At 37.3% G+C, this 23,387-nt stretch overlaps 1 protein-coding gene across 6 annotated transcripts in view; it reads left to right on the forward strand.

Annotated features, from left to right (window-relative positions):
• The window catches only part of LOC149280628 (disks large homolog 2-like), a 522,250-nt gene that overhangs the window by 347,545 nt on the left and 151,318 nt on the right, over positions 1-23,387 (forward strand). For 5 of the 6 annotated variants that reach the window (XM_089500312.1, XM_089500313.1, XM_089500310.1 and 2 more), the window contains 6 exons: positions 537-706; positions 1,556-1,692; positions 2,277-2,421; positions 2,968-3,109; positions 20,905-21,060; positions 22,232-22,442. In XM_089500312.1, coding sequence (XP_089356438.1) covers positions 537-706; positions 1,556-1,692; positions 2,277-2,421; positions 2,968-3,109; positions 20,905-21,060; positions 22,232-22,442 — 961 coding nt within the window. The remainder of the gene's footprint in view (positions 1-536; positions 707-1,555; positions 1,693-2,276; positions 2,422-2,967; positions 3,110-20,904; positions 21,061-22,231; positions 22,443-23,387) is intronic. The other variant, XM_089500316.1, reaches the window with a different exon arrangement.

Here is a 23,387-nt window from a genome sequence, read left to right on the forward strand (position 1 = left end):
GACCTCCTCTGGGACTCAAATGGTTAATTCAGACTGTGGATTGCTCACGGTCAGATGTGACCTTTCAGTCAAATGAACCAGATGCATGGAATTGTTCACGATGGATGCCGTTATATTTCTCGCTGCGTATTTCAACCCACAAGTGGGGGAATTAACAGACCCAGACTCATGAAATCCAACCGCAAAGCTACCCCGCATTTAACATACCTAAGATTTGGAGAAGAGGAGCTCAGCTTCCCAACTCCATTCTTGATATCCTGAACTAGAAAGTAGATGTTGGGAATCAGAGAAAGTCATATGTCTCTAGGATTACAGACTCCATGTTTGCTATCGGCATATAAAATAAAGTTTTGGTCTATAAAATATATTCAGTGGATCTGGGAGAAAATGAAACTCTATGAAATTAAGAGTTTTAGCTCTTACTCATCTGGAACCTGACAGTTGCTTACGATATCAGATGTAACAGCCGTGTTACATTTCGTGTGTAATTCCTTTATTCAGTTCATTATAAAGGCGACATTTTATTTGCTTTCCAGGGTCAACGACTGTATTCTGCGAGTGAATGAAGTGGATGTTTCTGAAGTCTCACACAGCAGAGCGGTGGAAGCACTTAAAGAAGCCGGTTCTATTGTCCGACTCTATGTTCGTAGAAGACGACCCATTCTGGAAACTGTTGTAGAAATCAAACTATTCAAAGGCCCAAAAGGTAACGTTAGCGTTCACCGTTCATTATTGTGAATACAATGTTACAGATTGAGGATTCGTACGCATTTCAATGTGTGTTTGTTATCTATCCTGTGTCTCAACTGGACTTGACAATAAATAAGACTTGATTTTGCAGAACATATTGTTACTGGAGAGGTTTAGTTAAGGTAAATGTTCAGGTTTTAAAAGCAATATACCAAAAGTCCTTTTGAAGTTTGTACACATCAACTCATATTCCAACGAAGCTAAAATAGAAAAAATGATTTTTGTTCCAGAAAAACACTAGATTCTAAACTGTTCAAATGGAGCAGAAGATTCCACTACTGTCCACAAAACTTGTGTCACCTTAAAGTGGAATAAATCATTCTTTCAGTTCAATGATGGTGTTTCTGTTAAGCTTTCACACTATTTCTAATAGATAAGGCAATTATGAAGTGTCTTGAACCTCCAATGTCTTGAACCTATGCCTACAATGCTGTTTATGACTATACATTGTTTCCGTACTGCACAGTTGAAGATTCTATACAAAATCTCATAATTCTTTTCATTTGAACAGAATGCGAGATTTTCCATAACTATAACATTGAAAAATAATCCAATATAAAACTACTGTATCCAATAAAAAAATAAGTTTGTAGGGGAGTATGCTTCTCCAAGGAGATAACCCGGTACAGTACATGGTTAAATCAAACATTCATTGAAAACTGGCCCTTCATAACTTATAGTAAAGTCAGTACATTTCTACCCTCCAGTAAACACCAGAAAACACTGGTTGCTATTACTGTTTATACTATCCCAAAAAACATTGTATCGGCAGCATCATTCTTTAGGCATATTTTTTTTCCTTTAGGTTTGGGATTCAGTATTGCCGGAGGAGTTGGAAACCAACACATTCCTGGAGATAATAGTATTTACGTAACCAAAATAATTGATGGAGGGGCAGCGCAAAAAGATGGTCGACTACAAGTTGGAGATCGGCTACTAATGGTGAGATAAACATTTTTAGAAATCTTATAGAAAATTTTATAGGGTCCACAGGGTGAGAGGTTGACTTGTAGAACAGTCATCACTGGGACACATTCCTTTACAGTTGGATCAATTACTGGATGTTGGCCTCTAACATAATATTGTACCAGCCTTTCTATATATTTCTAGTCTACCACCCTGTAAGACCACCAAATGGGGAAGGATCGATTTGACATAAGCTATACCCACCCTTCATAGGTTTCGATGTTTTTAAGAAATGCTGCAACCAGTATAATTCTTTTTTATTTTTTTTTATTTGTTTTCTTTTTGTTTGTCTTATGTTCTTTCGAATGAGACAGTAAGCCACCTCTTCCTCATACGGAATCATTTCTGTTGACATTCTATGGTTTTTATCTTTAGATCCTTCAAGTGGATGAGCTTGGGTGTTTCCGGCCCCCTCTGTCATTTTAAAAATGTTGGCTATTTGCAGGACAAAGACAAATTGTTAGCGGTTGAAGGGATGCACCCCAATCTTGTCTGGTCAGTTGACCAACCACTCAACCGAATATACCGAAAGATCTAACTAATGTCTTTACCATTCTAAGGTCAATAACTACTGTCTAGAAGAAGTGACCCATGAAGAGGCAGTGGCAATTTTGAAAAACACATCTGATGTTGTTTACCTAAAAGTGGGAAAGCCTACAACAATATATATGAATGATCCCTATGGTCCCCCGGACATCACTCACTGTAAGTGTGTTCGATCTTTGTGATGCATGAGTACACTTTTCTTAAATGGTTAATTTTTTTTTAAATGGTTACCAAATGTGAAAATATGTATATCCAAACTCCTAAACATCACTCTCATAGACCCTTTCCTAAAAGTATTGCTTCTCTTGGTACAATTTGATAAACATTTTTCAATTTTCAAAAAGTTGAAAGAACATTGAAACAGAAGATACAGATTGCACTCCTTGGCTTGTGTATTAAAAAAAACCCCAAAAAACAAACAAACAACAATTCCTTGTGTTATATACATACAGCACCTAAACATTTTTTTTCCATTAGGGTACACAGATCTTCCAATGGTATTGATTGAAAAAATAATTGTAAATACATTAAGAAATACTTAAATTTCCTATTAAAAACACCAACCACATGTACTTCTCTTATCTAGACATGGGTCCATTTGATTTAGTTTCATATACTTGAAAGACCTTAACCGGGTATGATGCCTTTGCCAATAAGCCGTGCAAACAGAGGCTTACATTAATGGTTGCCTTCTTTCAATCGTAGCCTATTCTCCACCTCTGGAAAGCCACATTCTGAGTTCCGCCAATAATGGGACATTGGAGTACAAGAGCTCCCTAGCTCCCATCTCTCCTGGGAGATACTCCCCAATCGCAAAGCACATGCTCGTGGAGGATGACTACACCAGGTCAGAGATGAACGTTTAATTAAAATATTTTTGTTGTTGCCTTTGTTTTGTTTGTTTTTTTGCATTTTTTTTTTTATATTTGAATGTTGAGACAATGCCGCTCCATCTAAATAGGTGTTAAAAGGTTCTAAAAGTCTATTGGTCAGTTAAGAGATTTATGGTCGGCCTTTCATAACTTGAGGCTTTTCTAGAGTATAATGTATAAACTTGGATGCCATTACTCACTAAAGTGACATTTTATAAAGAATCACCACCGACCGGTGAGATAATACAATAAAGCCTGTTGGATTTTCAGGCTGGGGGCCATTAGCACGATGAGTACGATTCCAATATGAAGAAGTTTTTGCCTAATATTGACCAGCCTTACAGTTATTTAAGCCATGTGGCTTTATTTATTGACAATGGAATATAGAATATTTAAAATATTTCCCAATATGTCAGCATTTTAACAGGTTCAGAAATGTATCTTCCATGATTTTAAATAATTTATTGATCAACCACTTAAAAAAATTAACTTATAAATCTGCACGTTTTTACGTATTGCAAGAATTATAGGTAATCATGGGAATATGTCCTATAATAGCTGCTGCATATTAATAATTTGTTATCCTTGTCAGAATAAAATACATTGAAATTAGAAAATTTTAAATGTTCTAAATTTAAATATTTAATTGTAAAATAATTAGAATATTGAAATTAAACTTAAATTTCATTAAGTTAAAATGAATTATTCAAATGAACAGTCCACTGTGTATTCAACTACAAAAAACAAACATTCTCTTAAAATGCACTTTAAGGATTACAAAAACCTTTAAGGTTTTAAAATTCCTAACACAGATTATGGGCAACAATTCCATATAAAAATGTAAAAAGGACCCCTTTTTTTCATTGTATTTTCTGTATTTATGGGATAAAAAAGGTCTCTTTGCCCTTGTTTTTAGTTATATAATAAAGAACATTTCTGAAAAGGCAACTCTCTAAGTGCTGAGATAATTATAACATGTACTGTGTGCAGAAGTAGGTACAGAATGAAGACATATGACAATGAAACATGTAGGTACGGTTGTAAAAAATTAGCCAAAAGCATATGTTCATACATGGAAACGCTCATGTTTTTGCCCCAGTCTCGGGGTGAAGGGGCAGATGACTCCTTCCTATTTCTACACAGTTGTGATCATATATAAGACTCATATATGTCTCCCGGTTGTTGCTTTTGTCAGTCCTTGTTCTTGTCTTAAATATATTAATAATGACAAGTCATGCTTTCCTTTAAGACTACTATTTGGTGGACACACGTTATTAGCAACGACATAAAACCGTAACAATGGGCTTTTACAGGGTTAATATTTCAAGAGTCTCGGGGTCAGCTCATTTAGACAGTTCCCACGTGTGATTATATTCAGGCTTATACATTAGCTGGTGTTCACAGATTAAAGTAAGCCTAACGTGCATTACAAAACCAATGTGCATGCCATTGGAGAAGCCATCTCAACGCCCTGTTCTCCCCCCGGTTAAGTTGCTGGTAGTTGTTGATTTGTCCAGACAACCCTCGTAAAATGATCAGCTGGCAGAACTTTAAGGCACGTTCATGGTGTGCCCTGTTCTTCAATGGGAAGGCATTAAAGGTCCTAGTTCTTTTTAATTTACCTAGGTAGACCATATATATCTATTTATCTTATGATTAACTGTTATGAAATATGTTTCCCCCGCAAAAAAAAGTAAATTCTCATAAAAATGTTAATGCTTTTGGTTTAAAAATATGTATTTTAGGCCACCGGTAATCGTCCTGTGCCTGTGATACATTTTTTATTTTTTTGGTAGTAGATTTTAAGTGAGAGATCGACACGGAGATTCCACGGACAGGGCTTCATGTAAAGATGCACTTCAAAAAAAAATACAACAAAAAAAACTGCGTTTGTATCAATTTATGCTATGAAGAATTGGAATTTCTACAAGATATGTCCATTTTCCTGCACAGTATTGAAGTTGTTGTTTATTTAATTCACTTGTGACTCTGTTTTTACTAGGGTATTACGTGTTGAAATTTTTTTTTTTATTATTTTATTATGGGACATTCATCAAAACGTTTACCAGAAAAAATTTGCAGTTTCCGTGCCAGAGGCTTGGGCAACATGTAGGTCACCTCTTTGGCATAGAAACGAACCAAACCTTGATTATTTTAGCATATATGATACATACATTGCTCTATAAATAATTAACACTTTCAGTACCACGAGAAAATGCATTATGTTCAGTGCCAACTCCATCTGCCACCCAAAGTGTGACACTTTATTTTACCAAATGCGTCACTAAAAATGACAAAACTTTGATCCTGTCCTAAATTTTCTAAAATAGTTATGATATACATTATACAATTATTTGGAGACAACATGTTTTTTTGTTTTTTTTTAAATCTTTGGGATTCTGTTTACTTTCATAAAAACAGTTCTGTTTTTGCCCAGTTTGCGCAGTAAAAAAACCTTACTTCTACCCCGCTTTCCCAAGCGCAACAGTTTGCCAAATTTAGAGACATTAACATAGATTTTTTCTAATTTTGGTTTATTTTACCGGTTTCAGCTCTGTTTAGCGATCGTTTTATATAGAAACAACTTGTAGTGATTTTTTAGAACAGTTGCCCGTTTCAACATGTCCAATATGTCAACCAAATCTGGCTGGATAGTTAGGGACAGAGGTTGCCATCTGGACAGTCCAGGAATTTAGAGGCAAGTCCCAGGACGCGGATTTACCTCTTTATGTCTCAGAAAATGCTAGGCCAGTGGCCATGTAAATCGACATTATTCAGAATAGGGTCTGGTGAAATCTGTTAACTCCTGCACTAGGATGTATCTGTAATGATACAATAACTACATTTTCTATTTTTTCTGATGAAGCTGCTGGGGATCCAAAATGTCGTTCACATCTAGAGAACAGGTTTTAATTGTCATCCTCTCCTTTGCGCTTTCCTGCTTTTTTGGTCTTCCCTCCTTTTCTCTTCTCTCCTATTCATCACTGCTTTCTCGCCCCCCCCCTCATCCCCTGCCCTTTTCCTGCTCCACTTTCTCTCTTTAAACTTTTCCCTAACTTTTCTTTCCTCTTAATTTTCACCCTTTTTCTCCTCTCCTTTTTTCTCTTTTCTATCCTTTCTATTCACTTCTCTATTTCCTGTTCTCTTTTCTCCCATCTCCTTTTGGCCTTGTATTAAATAACAACTTTCTTATATTATGTCACAGCTTATAACCTGCCTCGTATTCTAGCCTTTCTCCTCCTTTTAAGTAGCAAATAAAACCACAAAACGTAATATTAACACTAAAAAATTCAAATAAATCTCTAAACGCTGATATGTTTACATATACAATGATATAGCATATACATTGTATATACTGTGGACTATTCAACGCTGTAAGGAATGAATGTGAAGGATTAATAACCCGTTTCGTGCCAAAGGAGTATAACCCATCAATAATTTTACCTATAAAAAGATTTTTGCTTATTTATAAAGAAACAGGGTTTAAACAGGTTTAACAACATTGTCATTGTTCCACTGCCTTTCAGAACATTACAAGTTTAAATAATTCAAATAATGTATGGTTAGTTTTCTACTCAGCAGAACTTTCTAATGGTAGAACATTCTACTTGGGCATTACCTGCCCCGATCGCTGCTTCTGGTTACTGCATGTTCGTTTCTAAAAAAAATAAAAAAATGATGTTTACGGCTGCATGATTGGTACCTTCACAAAACCCCAATGTTACTCTGTCTCACTGGGAATGTCATACGTGTAATAATCCGGGATGTTGACTTGAGTTGTACGTACGAAGGTCCCTGTGGTTGAACCATTCACGGCAGGCTGGTGATACATTTGGCATAGTCTTGTATTTTAAGCTTTGGTCCTCAGTAAATTACGATAGGACCATTGGTAGAGCTAAGTTTGTATATTTAAATGATTTCAATGTGTTGGATCTTTACCCCTAACTAAGCATGTTCCATGATATTAGTTCCAAGATTCAGGATACTGAAACATTCCGTTCAAACTTGAGGAAGCTAACCAGATCTTGGCAGTCTATATAAAGCTAGAAGAACCAGATCTGGGTCCGCCATATTGGGGATGATCATTTTGGCATCTATGGTCCAAATAGCAAATGTACTCTCCTGGGATAAAACATTAACATCTTAAATCTAGAAACCTATATCGTATTTGTTACTGTTCTAATTCTAGATTGAAACAGTAGCTAATATAGTATATGTAGTATTCTACATTGAATATCAATAATGATCACAGAAACATAGAATTTGACGCAGATGAGAACCATCGGACCCATCTAGTCTACACTGAAAAGGTTCAATGGCCGGGTCTGTGTACCTTCTTTCCTATTTCACGATTGTATATGGCTAATAGTCTTGCTTTTTTTGTATTGTACTCCATATATGTCACTGTTCTATGGACAATTTTCCCTCTTGGGAAATGTTGGTGCTTCTATTTGATATTGTATATGATAATTTATGCAAATAATACATTTTATTGAATGTTATTATCAATCATTCCATATCACTCAATAGCCATTAAGGATTGAAAATAATATTTATATGACAATCATACAATTGGACGTAGTAAGGTTGTTGTTTTTTTTACATTGAGAGTATGCCATTTAAATACTTCTATGCATTTATTTTAAATACGTCATTAATACATAATTTTTTCTGGTATCGGTGGATGGCAACCACATAGATAAGATTATTTTCAATCTATATCTGCACTATAAAATGTTTATATTTTAGCACTTATATTAACCCTTTCTCTGCAATAGGGGCAGTTGCTATGTGATATCCATCAAGCCAAAATAGTGGTGAATGGGGTTAATTTTGCACTAATGCAGGTACTATGATTGCCAATGTTTATACAATCTGTTTACTGAGCTATGTAAAAGTATACAGAGAGAAACTAGGGTTTTAATCACTAAGCCATGAGTTGCAATGAGTAAGATTAGGGAACCAGATATCCCTGTTTTAAGGTGACAGTCCCCCAAGTGAGACTTGGGTCCGCACTTTTCTTTTAGTTATTAACCCTTTAGTGCCAACCTGGTGCCATAGTTGGCAAAGTGGACCAAGCCATTCCATAATGCCACAGGATGCAACTGTGAGCAACTTAAGGAGACAGTTTACAGTTTTATGCACCTTCAACAATGAATTCATAGAAAAGTACATTAAGTACTACAACAAACAATATTTACTTGTTAAAAAAAAAGAAATCAATAGGAACATGCACATGGAGGGGCATGGTAGAGTATACCCCACATGTTGAAGCCAAGTGAATGGGAAGGGCACCCTCAGTTATAATTTGTATTAAAGTGTATGATGGCTGGGGTATCTATTAAACCTATAAATAAATAAAAAAGTGTCCCTAACCCAAGGGTTAAGAGGTTTTTTTCCATAGTAAAATATTAAATTATAATTTTTTTATTTTTTTTTTGAGTACCAACTATAAATGTTTGTGAATCTAAAAAAATATTTGTGTAGGTTGTTTTTATCTCTGTACCGGATAAATTTCTTTTCATTCCACCAAGTAGTTTCCGCTTATTTACCTATATTTTGTTGTATTGAGGAAAAAAAAAAATCTTTAAAAATTTTCCCAAATTGATTTTAATAATCTTAGAATTTTAATAAGGTAGGAAAAAAATGTTCAGTATTTAATTGATTAACAGAGACAACAGGTGAGGAGGGCCCGGCTCAAAGAGCTTACAGTCTAGAGGGATTTAGGGTGTAAAATTTATCTAAAGCAGCAAAAAAGGTAATTTACAGGGAGGACAATAAACTTATGGAATCCACAGTTGACATGTCATAAAATTCCAGATACCTTTAAATTTGAAGGATATACACGGTATATAACAGGTTATAAGCACAGGGTTAGCGTTTGTTGACTTGCATTTTAAAATGGCCAGCCCTGTTGAGTTTCTCCTCCAATAAACACCTGCTAGCCCAGAAAAAGGTATAGTTACCTACATGACATGAGATCTGAAAATTTTAACTGCGAACTATGCAGGGTCAACACAGGTGTCCATGCAGAAGAAACTCTTGAGAGTTGGGCTTTTATATAACGCAAAGCTCAACCCTCGAGAATGAAATGTTTCATCTGAGCCACAACTCAATTGCAACTCATGCTTCTATTATATTATAAACACAATATATTATATTTCTAAACGTTTTTCTCCCTACCCCACCAGACAATTAAGACATGATGGCTTAAAGTATATATTTCTATGGTTGAAAAGCTCAATAGTTGTTTTTTTCTCAAATGTGCTTCTGTGCCAATAGGACTCGGGAATGTGAAATTTATTTATGTTGTTAAACAAAATCCCTATTGATACATTTGTTGCTATTTGACATGGTGGGGGGGTGGAAGGAAACGCAAGCCGATGAGAAAATGCTATGAACGGTTTTACACTTTGAATTGTCTCATAACTTGATTTTGTAACCTGTATCTTATTAACATAATTAAAGGCACAATGTTGTTTGGAAAAAATATTTGTCATAATAAGTTGTTTTTTTTTATAGAGTGTGAGAGATAATGACAGTTGTGTTTCTTGTATAACTTATTATTAATAATACATAATATAGAAGAGTAGTGTTAAAAAAGCATATAGTAAATCAGTGTATGTGGGAGACGTGTGTGTTTAATTGTGGATGCTTGCATACCCTTTGTACAGCTCTGCAAAATATGATGGTGCTATAGAAAACAAATAAAAAAAATTAAAAAAATTATTGAGCTCTACCAAATTTTGCATTTTTAGTGAACCTGTCAGCTCTGCATGTTTAATAGTGAGTCTCCGGGCGAAGCCCTGCTTCCCAGGGAATCCAGGATAGCTTTTTTTTTTTTCTAGGCAGGGGAGCAATGTTTGGCCACTCCCACTCCAGCCCAAGTTCTGCCTACTCCCTGCCCAGTTCCTCCCACTATAGGCTGTCTGGAGCGAGCCCCACCCCTTCACAAAACCACTCCCCCCAGAAGAGGGAGAGCTCCAAGTAGCCTCCCATGGGAAGTTCCCAGTTAAGATTATGAAGCCCCTTAAAGAAACAGCTGCTAAAAGCTGCCAATATAGAATGGTTAATGCATACTATTTCACTTGAGACGCTCACTGCGGGGGGTAGGTTCACTATGGTGGGTGTGTTATAAAAGCGCGCTATTTGGTGAATGTACGGACCCGACACACAGAAAAAGTGGACAACAGAAACAACCTAAAAAACATGGCATGTGACACACACGTCAAAGAGACTCAACAAGTTGGCAGCCTGGTACAATAAAACTCTGCCACGATAGAAAACATTAGAAATCTTTTAGAACTTAACTAGATACATAAAATTTGTTGGACAAATAAAAAAATATTTCAAATAGTACATTGTTTTTAAGTTTTTAACCCAAACTGAGCGGGCATGGGCAGATTCTCAGGGTAACAGTCTGTAGCTCACTCTTTAGTATATAGCACTACACAGTCTGCTGCTGACTTCTTTATATATATTGGTCATACATAATGCAATTTTTTTAGCTAAAAATTAGTACAGGAAGCGAACAGGTGGAGGGAAATCAAAGATCTCTTGATTAAAGGAGATGCTACTTCCTATTCCTGTAGTCATACGGCAATGCTGGTTGGAAAGGAATATAATAATGATAGCAATTAAAATAATATTTAACAAGAGCAATACATAACGATATTAATAAACAAAAATCCTAACATCAAGAATGCACCTGAAGGATAGGTTTGGTGATGTTTATTCATTATCATTTTTAAGGGTAATAGTACAAAAGAAACATCTGCCAGTCTTTGGGTGTTAAATCTGGAAAATGGTTGTATCCTCCTTTCGCTGCTTCTACGAATGTGTTAGAGGAAATTGTCATTTTCTGACATTCCTCTTGTAGTCCCATAGACACACAGAGTGTTATACTAACCTTTTCTGTAGGAAAGAACAGAACAGTCTTCATAGACCTCTCACCGACCAATGTCAGATACACAAGGATCAAAAGTTGAGATTAATTTATCAGCGAGAAACCAGTAATATCCCCAAGAGCTGGCATTCCTGATCTCCTGATAGATAATGTTGCCTATGTGCCATTTAGGTTGAACCACAAGTGAAAAATGTAAACTCAGATTAACCTATTAAAGGAAGTTGTTTTAAATCATCCACAATAAATAGTAATTCGACAAATAATTGTGTGTGTATATTATAGGGCATAGGTAATATCTTTGGAATGTTACGTATCATGTGAAACACATGAAGTCATTTTGGTTATCTATATTTAAACACAACCTGATAACCAAAGACATTTGACTATAGTGTATCACGATCTCATCTTTCCGGATTTTAAAATGACCAAAGAGAATGATACTCAAGAAAACTCTAGGTGTTATTAAATAATGCAAAAAAAAAACTAAATTTGTCAATTACATCAGCGTATAATTTAATTGAGAAATTAACAATTTAAATTATGTAACGTTTAAAGAGCTCTACACCAACGACTATACTGAGAAATAATTCCCACAAATCAAATGGGAAAAAAACACAGAAGTCATTGAATCTAACTTCAACCACATTCTTAAATGTAAACATTATAATTATTATAAAAGCTTAAGGTTAAAAACTAACTGTACTGCGACAAGCCCTTCGGCCTTGCCTTCATTTTTCCTAGCCTAGACGCTACAAGGACAGTTGGCCTCATAGGAGGGTCCATCCATGGTGAGACGAGTGCTTGAATGAAGCAAGTGGTGGATTTTCGGGTAAGAAATTGTGGGTCATTTGTAACAACGGTATATGAATAAATAGGCAGCCCATATTTTGATAAGTTGGGGGACAATATATTTAAGTAAGCTTTGCATTGGTATATTAAATATACCTAAGTAAATTATTAGTATCCAAAAGAGCTTTCAATCAAAATATTCCATTCTCCAAATGCTAATTTAATTCTATTCCCCTTTATCTGTGACTGATAAAGATGCCATAGAGTGTAAGTGTAACAGCTAGTTAGGTTCAAATAAATAATTTAATAGACATCAGCTATCGACTATCACATTATGATCGGTTCTAGATTGTTTAGGTGGAATCCAGTTAATGGCCAGTAGTATTAAAAAAAAAAAAAAAAAAAAAAAAAAAAGTACAAGTGGCTTTGTTATTTGTCCTGTAGCTTAGAGATATTTTATATTACAGCTAAAACAATCACAAGGAATCCAGTATTAAAGCCTATTCCGATTTCATTTTCACAGGTGCAGTAAGTCGATAAAGTTAAGTTTTTGAGAGATCTACTGTAAAATCTTCACCACAAGCCAGGCTGTCCCGAAATTCTGCTAGAGCTGAGGAAGTAGCTACACTGCTTGATTTGGGGAGATTAGTGAAGCTTGCACCACCCAGATCATGCCAGATCTGCCCAAGGTGAGAAGAGGCTTCTTTGACCTGTTTCTATGCAGGATCACTTATCTAACTACTCCTACTGCACCTTTATCTATAGACTTCATAATGGCGGCACTGGGTCACGGAAATTAGTTTGACATGGTCTAAACGTCCAGTTGACCATCTCCTATGCAATTCCATTAATATAGGCTTATTTGTATCTTAAATATATATATTTTTTAATTTATGTTTTTTTTTTTTTTTAAATCACTTGCAAAAATATATGTACGAGTACAAGGGAATTCTCATTTTAATTACCATATTAAAATTGTAATTATTAACTGAGGATAGAGGCTATGAGGATAGGAAGTTCATTTTAAAGAAATATTAGAGCAGCGAGAAACTTCAACAATAGCTGATTTGATAATAGTTGTTTTCTTTCCAGCTTCTCTGCTACAATGTTTTTACTAAAGTGTTAATAGTGTACCGTTCAAGAATATATATATATATATATATATATATATATATATATATATATATATATATATATTTACTCACAGAGTCCATTGCACACCATTCCAAATATTCCAAGCCCGGTGCTAGTAACCAGCAGTTTCCATGTAAAACACTTTCAAAAAGAAGGTCAGCACTCCAGGTCTTTAAATAGACAATTTCATTTTATTGACTTGACTTTGAATAAAATGAAATTGTCTATTTAAAGACCTGGAGTGCTGACCTTCTTTTTGAAAGTGTTTTATATATATATATATATATATATATATATATATATATATATATAAAATAGCGTCCTTATCCATGAATGATCTTGATATTTTTAATTAGAAAAGGTAGTGATATCCCCTTCCTGGTAGGATAATGAGATATGCTATGAGATAACAATACAAAATAAATATACACCTTCCAACAGTTTGATGGGAAAATGTATTTTAAATAGGTCATCAGAAAAAAAAGCTATAGTTTACATAGAAAATCTGAAATTAGACCATTTTAGTAAAAAAAAAAGTTAATATATTACACACACACACACACACAACATATAACATTATACATATAAAGGTTATAATATATAAAAAGAAAGGGTAGTTTACCCCACATTGAGATGATCTGTGTGTGTGTGTGTGCGTGTTTGATTCCAGAAATAAATTACTCACATCATAATTATAAAACAAATTTCAATGGCATTGGTAGATTATTGCAAAAACAAATATATTTATTGTTATATTAGGTGTTTAATCAGTTTGAACACAAATGTATATCGATGTGCTATTTACTGAATATGACAGTATAATTACCTTAGAGGATCTGGTTATATGATTAGAATTTAAGTCAATTGTACCGTAAAAGATGTCATGATTTATAATTAATAAGTCTATGTAACTCCACATTCAATGACATAATACAGTGTAAGGGTTTTTATTTTAGGCTTCTTTTGTCATACGATAGCACGCATATTGATATTCAAGACGGGTCACCATCAGTGTGACGAACTATCAAAACTTGGTTTATCGTGTCACTTTGCTTTTTTTTTTTATCGTTAACAGCAATGTCACGGTACATTTGGTAACGTGGGAGGGTATTTTGGATACGTATCATCTACTAGCCTGTTCAGGGCTGGCCCAAGACAAAATGCGCCTGGGGCGAAATTTAAAATGCCGCCCCCCCATTATCTACCCTTCTTCTCCCTCCGTCCCTGCCGCCCCCCCATTATCTACCCTTCCTCTCCCTCCCTACCTATTATCTACCTTCACTCTCCCTCCCCCCTCCCTATTATCTACCCTTACTCTGACTACCCCCCCCCTTGTACTTACCTTTCAGCAGTCCTGCGGCGAGTCTCCCTGTTCGGTCTCGGTGCCGGCTTGTAATGCTGAGCGCCGGAAATGACGTCATCTTCCGGCGCTCAGCATTACAAGCCGGCACCAAGACCGAACAGGGAGACTCGCCGCAGAGGAGAGAGAGAGAGGGGCGCCGAGCGGGTACTGACAACTTGGTAAGTGAAAACCACTCGCCCCTCTCTCTTTCTTATGCTTTATAAAAAAAAAAGCAGTTGCCCCACTCGGCTCCATTGTCGGGCCGGCCCTGAGCCTGTTTTATGACCAAACACAAATCTTACAGCTCGTCTTTTGTAACTTGAAAAAACATTCCAGATTCTCGAATGCTACGGGCCCCGATGGTCCTGAATGCATAGTGCCCAATTTACGTGCCGTGCATGTAAATTATACGCTGAATTCTTATAATTTTCCTGACAAATACAGGACTGTTTAGAGAGCCATCTTCTAGGCTGTCCCATAGGTTTAAATGTGCTGCCTATGGTACCCACAATAACAAGTAATGTTGGGTGCTCTTTAATGCCATGGCTTCATTGAATGGTTAATGGTTAACTCAATGAGACGCCATAAAGTAACTATTTATACAGTTAAATAACCTAATATAACTTTCTGCATTCGATTTAAACATTTTTGATCATGTTAAGCTATTTTTTGTGAAATTGTGGGTCAGTCTTGTATTATAACAAATGTGTTTCCAAACTGCTCGAAAACCTAGATCGGAACGTCCCTTTTTCCTTTCAGTTATGGTTGGAATGATAAGGTAAACATGGAATGAAAAAAAAAAACAGACCATCTCATGTTGGGACATTCAAATATGTAACGTGTTGACAAGATCATCATGTGTCAGAAAGCCAGAAGACATTAGGCTGTCCTTTTTGGCCAAGACTACAAAAATCATGGCGAAGGGAACCGAGGAGCTGCAAGAGAGATCCTGAACGTTCAAGATCCGGATGACTTATCGATCGTTTTTAGTTTTTTCAGCTGTTTTTTTTCTCATTAAATTTACCATTTCGCTCTTTATGAGTATAAGGAAGGAACTGTTCTATTACTAATCAATATATTTTTGGCTCATTCTAATACAAGGAGTTGCAAGTAGATACTTAATGTTATTGTGCCCCAAATATTCTCAGGTAGTATAACGCATTTGTATTTTGTTTTATATTAAGTTAGATTTCATTTTCTAACCATCTTGGTCACATAGTGTCCACTAATTACGTTGGGGTTTTCTTCAAGTAGAAATTAGACCAAAATCATGTTCCTATTTCCAACACTATATTACTCTATATGGCTTTCGTGTTGGTTTGTTGGCTAATGGACCTCCCTCTTCTGTATCCAACAAACGTGCACCTAAAGAGTTCCACTCGTAAGGAACTGATTCTGTAGACCTTAAATTTCATATAATTACGCTATAATAGGTTAAAAAAAAAATAAAAAAAAAAATAAAGAATTCTACTTGAGCACTGATGTTGAGATAAGGGAAGTTAAATGCCTTGACCATTTTGCACTCACGGGCACTTTATACGCTGTTCTTTTAGATTAATGCTACCTAATATTTAATCCTACATGAGAAACATAAGTAAACAGACTCACCACGTATATATGCAAGTATATATATATATATATATATATATATATATTTAAAAAAATCTGAATAATGCAAACAAAAAATAAAAATTTAGTACTACATTTGTATATATATATATATATATATATATATATATATATATATATATATAAATTTAGTACATGGTACTAAACAAAGAGGAAATTTTTTGAGCGCCTCGATCCACAGATACAGAAAATAACTTTTAGAAGAAATGTACTATCCAGTCTTGTGCTTTTCCTCTGCTGATACAAAATGTCATCACAATCGATGCTCTCTGTTAGAGGTTGATTTATGCACTTTCTTGATTTAGAGAACATGAAATCGTAGATCAATACCAGACTTTAAAACACTTTCAACTATTTCCTTCACGTGGCATCATCCCAAGCTGTAGTAAGCGCTACAGGAAAAGTGCACTTCATTGATTTTTTTTTTACAGTAAAAGGTTTAAATGCAGTGTCTTTAGACCATGGCCTGTAGTGTCTTTAGTAACCACAATGCAGTAGAATAAAATTTCATGGGGTTCATTACTTTGAGAGTCTCCAGCTGTTTTTTTTTTGTTTGCTTGTTTTTTTACTATAGCTGCCATCAGCCTTATCTACCCAGAAAAGAACATCAAACTATAAAAACGTTCAATTATTTCAATTATTATTATTAGTTTTGATTAGAATCAAGGTGGCTCAGGCCAAGCCAATGGACCCAAATGAAACAAGTAGTACATACCCTGCTCTTTATTGACAATTCAACTACATTTCGGGTGGACTCAAGCCAAATTGCAAAAATCTATAACGAAAGGCATAGAAATTTGTCTATTTACAGGGAACCATTGGACAAAACCAATGTGACTTCTACCAAACCTCAATAGGAATGAGTCCATCCCTTTTAGGTACTTAACTGACCGAGCCAACCAGCTTACTGACCAACCTCAAAAATATACAGTAAGGGGAGCATACACATTCAGATTCCCAGGTTGCAGCTAAAATAATAATGACCAATTAGTACATAATTGAGGGCTAAGCAATATGTGGCTATAGGGTGTGACGGAATCCCCAATATTGATGCCTTAGACTGGTGTTTTGTGAATGATATTTCTGTTTTGTGTAAAAATCTAACAAAAGTAAAATCTGCTGTTTCTATATGATTTTTAGGGCTGTATTATACTGTGATACTCAAATCTAAACAGGATTTTTACATGCATTTCCACTCCCCCCCCCCCCAATCATGATACATTTGCTGCCGAGACTTCAGGCATTTCTTGCCTGGTTGAATTTAATGCGGTGCAAACGGGGTTAATTGAGTAAGTAATGCTGACTCTGCCACACGCTACCACTAAACTAAATAGCTCCAAAGGTTGCACCGATAAACAATATAACCAAGATACAAGTTCTTGGAGCTTTTTTTAAAAAAAACAGGTAAGGTCTTGATATCTAATCCAGTGTGTATGATGGAGCGCATACGGTTGTATACACATGCAGCCTTAAAGGTATAAAGAACATATAGTTTATTTTCAGAATTGAGGTGGTTGGTATAAGGAAGATAGATTGTAAGCTTCTTTGAACGGGGGAGTTTTTAGTAAGCATTTAAAGTTAGTATAAATTGCGGGCGGTCTTGTTGGTGTTGAGGGAGCGGGCAGTCAGGCACTGTACCTGCGGGTCCCGGTAATCCCGCGCAGTCCCGCAAGGCTGCCTTCTCGCTGCTCCCTTACAGTGTCCCCTCTCTTGCTCCGCCCAGGAACAAAACTGAGTCACGTGATGTGACGTCACTTCCCGTGACTCCGCCTTGTTCCTGGGCGGAGCAAGAGAAGAGACGCTGTGAGAAAGCAACTCGAGGGCAGCCTCGCGGGACTGCGCGGGAAATCTGCAGTTAAGGTAAGGAGGTGGGCTTGATTGGCCACAAATGTGGCGGGAGCGGGCGGGATTGGCCACAAATGTGGCGGGAGCGGAACACCCACATTGCGGGAGCGGGATTAAAAAAGCAGTCCCGCGCAGGGCTCTAGTATGCGGCCAACACCAAGGCAGGGAACATGAGATGCTGAGCAGATAGTAGAATTCTCGATAGTTAGACATATTAGAAATTGGGGATTTAAGAGATTTAGGAAGAACCAGAAGCTCAATCTTTGTGGTTGGGCTTGGGGCAGTGGGATATCATCCAGGAAGCAATTTTAAAGATACAGTTTGAGATGAATTAGAAAGAAAAGTCATTTTTCAGGAGAGGAACTGGGAACAGAGCCCTAAGACACACCAGCAGAGAGAGATGGAGGAGATGAATAAATGACAGAGAAGGCTATGCTCATGGCACGGTCAGAGAGGTAGGATTTGGGCCAGGGGAGAGCTGTCATGGATGCCATAAGGATTAAAGGTTTGTAGAAGGGGCTTGCCAATGTGTCAAAGGCTAGAGCCAGGTTCACAAAAATGATTTATTTTCTTTTCAGCAACAAGGAAATTCAGAATTTTGCTGAGTGTGCTCTCAGTAGAGTGTTGCAAGGAGAAAGAGGGCCATGGAGGATGATAAAAGTGGAAAACAGACATTTATGGTGCTGAGTGATGGAAGCAGGTTCGGTGAGGTGAAGAGCGGAAGTATAGCGACGTAGCATGCATCTGTAATGTGCCGGGACCTTGGCTAGAAGTGTTTTCCTTCACAGACATTCATACAAAAGCACCTTTGGGAAAACCATGACCGAGGTGCAATGTGTGGTGGGTGAGACTGAGGTTAACATATGGCTGTACTAGAATTTTGCGTATAGACCAAACAATTTGGACAAATGTTTAATTTTGTTTTTGGTCCTTTAGTTTTTGGACAACTAATCTTGTTTCCTGCGCTTTGAGTTTGGATTAAAATTTCTAAATTTAAAATCTGTTGTTGCTTAAACTCATTCACACCTTTCTCTGTCCCTTTATCTTTCCTGCCAACTTCTTTGGTGTCCCCATCTCCTTTTCTGCAGCTCCACATCTTGTCTTGCATCTGCTGTGTTATCCAGACCTCCTGGAACGCTTCTGCACACACCCTCTCTCCCAATTACTGGAATGGGGTAAATCATGGCTCCTCAATTTGCAGAACTCCAAGAGGCCATAACGTAGCAGGCGGCTTCGCGGAGAGAGGATGTCTGCGGATCTGTCTGCATTATTCTGGCCAGGTGTAGCGCTTCCACAACAGAGCCTAGCCTCTTCCCCATTCCTCCAATCAGGGGAGAGAGTGCACAGAGGTTGCTACCTTTTGTGGAAGAGCTCCGGGAGGCCTTGATAACACAGCGGATGGGGGGGGGGGGGCAGCGGACCACAAAGAAAAAATACAGAAGAACAAGAAGAGGCAAGACAAGTAGCGGAGCTGCGAAAAAGGAGACACAGAAGCGGTTGGCAGAGAAGACATTAAGAGAAAGTGTATGAATGAGAGAGTGAGTGGGAAAACAATGTAATGCAAACAAAAATTCAGAACTCTTTTTTATTTGTTTTGTTTGGGGTCCCTACTTTCCGGACATTTGTACGAACAAAATTGGTGAATTTCATTAAAATTCATACAAATCTGAATGCACACCTCTAGCTTGTACTGTACACTATGGCAGCATGAGGGCAGGAGGGGGTAGGGATGTTGGAAAGTGGAGGTAGATGTGTGTTAGTTGTAGCAGGTCAAGGTCTTGCAAGTTACTGTTCTTTTTGGTGGCATAGGAGTGGAAAGTATAGCAAGCTTGCAGGTTAAGAAGCGGTCACACAACAGACGCTGGGTGTTTCAGAACCCGGAGACGGTAGAGAAAAAGGAGAAGAGGTCAGTTTGTGGCCATAATGGTGCACAGGGGTTCTGTGTTAGAGACTAAAGGAGGACACAAGGGATAACAGTGTAGAGGCAACATGGGAAGAGGCATTGTGAAGAAGCATGTTGGAATCATTCAGGATTAGTGTGAAGCCGTTACATTAGAGAAAAATAAAACATGCAGCAAAGTGACTACTAAATGTATGACCAGGGGGATGGAAAAATGCTCCCATGTGGATGGCAAGTAGATAGAAGAAAGCAATTGAGTGAACTTTAGAAGAAGAGGAAGAAAGTGGGAATTGATGGCAAACTGAAAGGTCCAGCGAAGAGAAAGAATGTTACAAATACCCCTTGTCTGTCTTCACGTCAAAGAGTTTGACTGAAATGCAGGCATCCATAAGAAAGAACAGCTGCAGGAGTAGTCACAAGATTAAAGTCGGGCTTCAGTTATAGCAGGGAGGTCGAGGAGGTTAAAGAGCTCATGAACAGAGGTTACATAGGGTGTGCATTCCACAGGGCACAAGAGAAGAGGGTTGAGGGGTAACAATGACCTAATGTGAGGTTGGGGGCATTCTGTTTGGTTTCTTATTAAAAGTCCAAGGTGCAGAATGAGACAGGAATAGAACGCCCAGGGTTGGATTCAATGTCACCTGAACATTGAAGGTGGATAAAGACATAGAAGAGGAACACCTTGGATTTGTAGGGACGTGATCTGAGTTTGGTTAGTAGTAAGGACAGGTTTAAGAAGAGAGAGAAGTGCAAAAGCTGGACTGGTCAGAGAACTGGTATGGATTGCAATGGGGGTGCTATGAGAAGATTGTGAAACAGTACATTAAAGGAGGAGAGGGATAACAAGTAGAAAACCATGATAAAAGTTGGAAAATGTGACTTAATAAAAAGGAAGTTGTGATGCCAAAGGGTGGAAGTTTCATTCTATCGTTCGCTTGAGAAAAGTCCACTTTGGAACTGTGAACTACATAGCGCCGTACAATGAGATTTCAGCCTTTGGTGCAACAGAAGTGGGGTTGGCCTTTCATAATGCAGATTAAATTACTTGACCTTGAAGGATTGTAACAGGGCACTATACGAAATAGCTTGACCTATTCATTAAAGTTAAAATAGTCAGCTGAATGAGTAGTTACCGAATTCCAAAGTTTCTACATCCACAGATTGAATCCACAAAGCAGGAATTTAAATTTAACCTTTCTTTTTGCCTATTTTTTTTTTTTTTTAGGTCCTTGGAACCCGTTTACAGCACTGTTAATAAACTCGGTGAAAAACCTTCTTCTCCACGAGAATATTCTCCTATAGAATGCGACAAAAGCTTCCACCTGCCATCTGCCTATCCCAATTTCCATGGAAGCCTCCTCATCGACTCAGAGATGTCTAGGTATTCTACTATTTAGATGTACCATTTACCTAGATAATAAATAAAAAATAATCAGCAGAGCCCATAGGTAGGATTAATATGTAAATTTAGTGTAATTTAACGGCGCGCAGAGTCATGATTGCCACGGAATTATTACATTAAAATAGAATTTCTGTTGTGGATATTGTCTGATGCTATTAGCAGTCGTTCTGCTGCAAATCCAGATATTTTTCAGCAAGCCGCAGGAACATACTAATCATATAAACCTTTGGAAGGGCTTAAAGCAAGGAGTTAAATAAAAGTAGCTTCTACAAAAAAGCACCTGTTTCTCCGCTTAAGATCAGTCTGGAACCAGAATTGACGATGGCGTTGTATGAGTAATGATCTCAAAGCCGTCCACAAGAAACATTATCGTAGCCCATTATATTCACATTGCGTGGGCTGTACACTTACCAGTCTTATGAAATAAATATCGATTCACTTATTTTTTTTCTTTTTTGCTGTATTAAATAAAAACGTAGCATTTAGCACCGTCACATCGAGCTTGTACTACGATGTCTGTTAAAGTATATAGAAGGAGGAATACTACTGCAGCACACTGGTGCCACCTAGTGTCTTAATGAGGGAATGCAAAGTGTTTGTTATTGGGCCAACAGAAAAAGGTGCAGAGCCGGATATATATTTTGGGACCTCGGAGGTCTCTTCGTGAGATGGAATCGGAGGTGCCAACAGCTTATACGGATTCACATTTTTCTATGTTGCCCATAAAAAAACAATTGCATTCGACTAAAGACTCCATTTTCTCAGAGCAATATGGCAGTTTCTCTTTCTCATTAGTCAGAGAATACAGTTGCAAGAACTTGTTACAGTGTAAGTCTACATAGCTAGCTGAGCTAGAAATTCCCAGGTTTGCCTATGTATGACACTAGGGGGTCCCTAAGACAAGTCATTAAAAGGATAGATACACACATATATATATACACATATATATATAATACACACACACGTTTCAGTATGTGGAAATTAAATAAAATAGATATGTTCACTCTTTGAATATGCAGCATCAGTGTAACCATATGTGAGATGTATATACAATGTTTATGTTTGTTTATCCTCCATCTATAGATTGGGATCCAGTGGATCACGGTGACCCAAGCAGCTTTTACGCACTGTTCAGTGAATAGACATTTAGTTATAATTTCCAAAGAAGGAACACTTACTGTGTTAATGTCACTTGTTCCCACAGGGAACCCCGTAAAGTGATACTGCACAAAGGGTCAACAGGACTAGGGTTCAACATTGTCGGGGGAGAAGATGGAGAAGGAATTTTCATATCCTTTATCCTAGCTGGCGGTCCGGCAGATCTGAGCGGGGAGCTGCAGCGAGGGGATCAGATCCTATCAGTGAGTATCTAGACTTTTAGAGTATTAAAGGGATTGTAAGTCCCAGTCCAATATTTCAGCATTTCATTCAGATCACGCCAGAATGTTAAACGGTAACGACAGCTTGTGCCGTCGCCGTGCTGAGAGAGTCAGGCCTTTTGGGCTAAAAAATAAAGACTTACCTTTTGTGCTGTCATTGAGTTAAACAGTAGAGACAGACCTCTTGTGCATTCAACGGGCAAAAAAAGTGCTAAACGGTACAAATGCTTTTGTGCTGCCAGCGGGCTTGAGACTTTTTTGTGTTAACTACTAGTATAAATGTAAACACAAAGATTACAATAGTTTTGAAAAAGTTACAATGATATTTATTAGACCAGCAAAAGCCCATCGGACAAAATTTTCGGAGTGTTCAGACCCTCAGCTCTCGGGGTTCATGTTTCTAGCACACTGATATAAGGGAAAGAACTACCCATTGTACGGCGCTGCAGAATATGATGGCGCTATATAAAACAAACTGTTGTGTTCCGGATTGAAAAGCAACTTGGAACATATAGTCTTTACGTTGTAGCAGCCATACATTATTGTTTTCAGGGGACAGTCCCTAATTGAGACTTCTGTCCCAGGAAATGTCCTCTGATCCCCTCTTAAGTCTTAATGTAAAATATAAATTTGGCTCCACCTACAAAAGGCTGGCTGAGGCTAGTCCCACCCTAAACCATAGCTAGCCCCACCCCTACACCTCCATGAAGCCACTCCCCCAGAAGACGGAGCGGTCCAGGTAGCCTATCTACCCTGCCATGTTGCAGATAGGATAATATATTAGTAAACTACGAGACCCATACAGTATATTATATATAATATACTGTATTTTATATTATATATTCCTTGTAACTTGGGCAGAAAATGATAAAATGGCATTATTATGGAGAGGAGAGAGTTGTTATTAATTCAGATATGCCGGGCCTG

Source organism: Sceloporus occidentalis, unplaced genomic scaffold (genome assembly GCF_023333645.1).
Source record: "Sceloporus occidentalis isolate IW3139 unplaced genomic scaffold, rSceOcc1.0.p SCAF_151, whole genome shotgun sequence".
Classification (NCBI taxonomy): domain Eukaryota; kingdom Metazoa; phylum Chordata; class Lepidosauria; order Squamata; family Phrynosomatidae; genus Sceloporus; species Sceloporus occidentalis.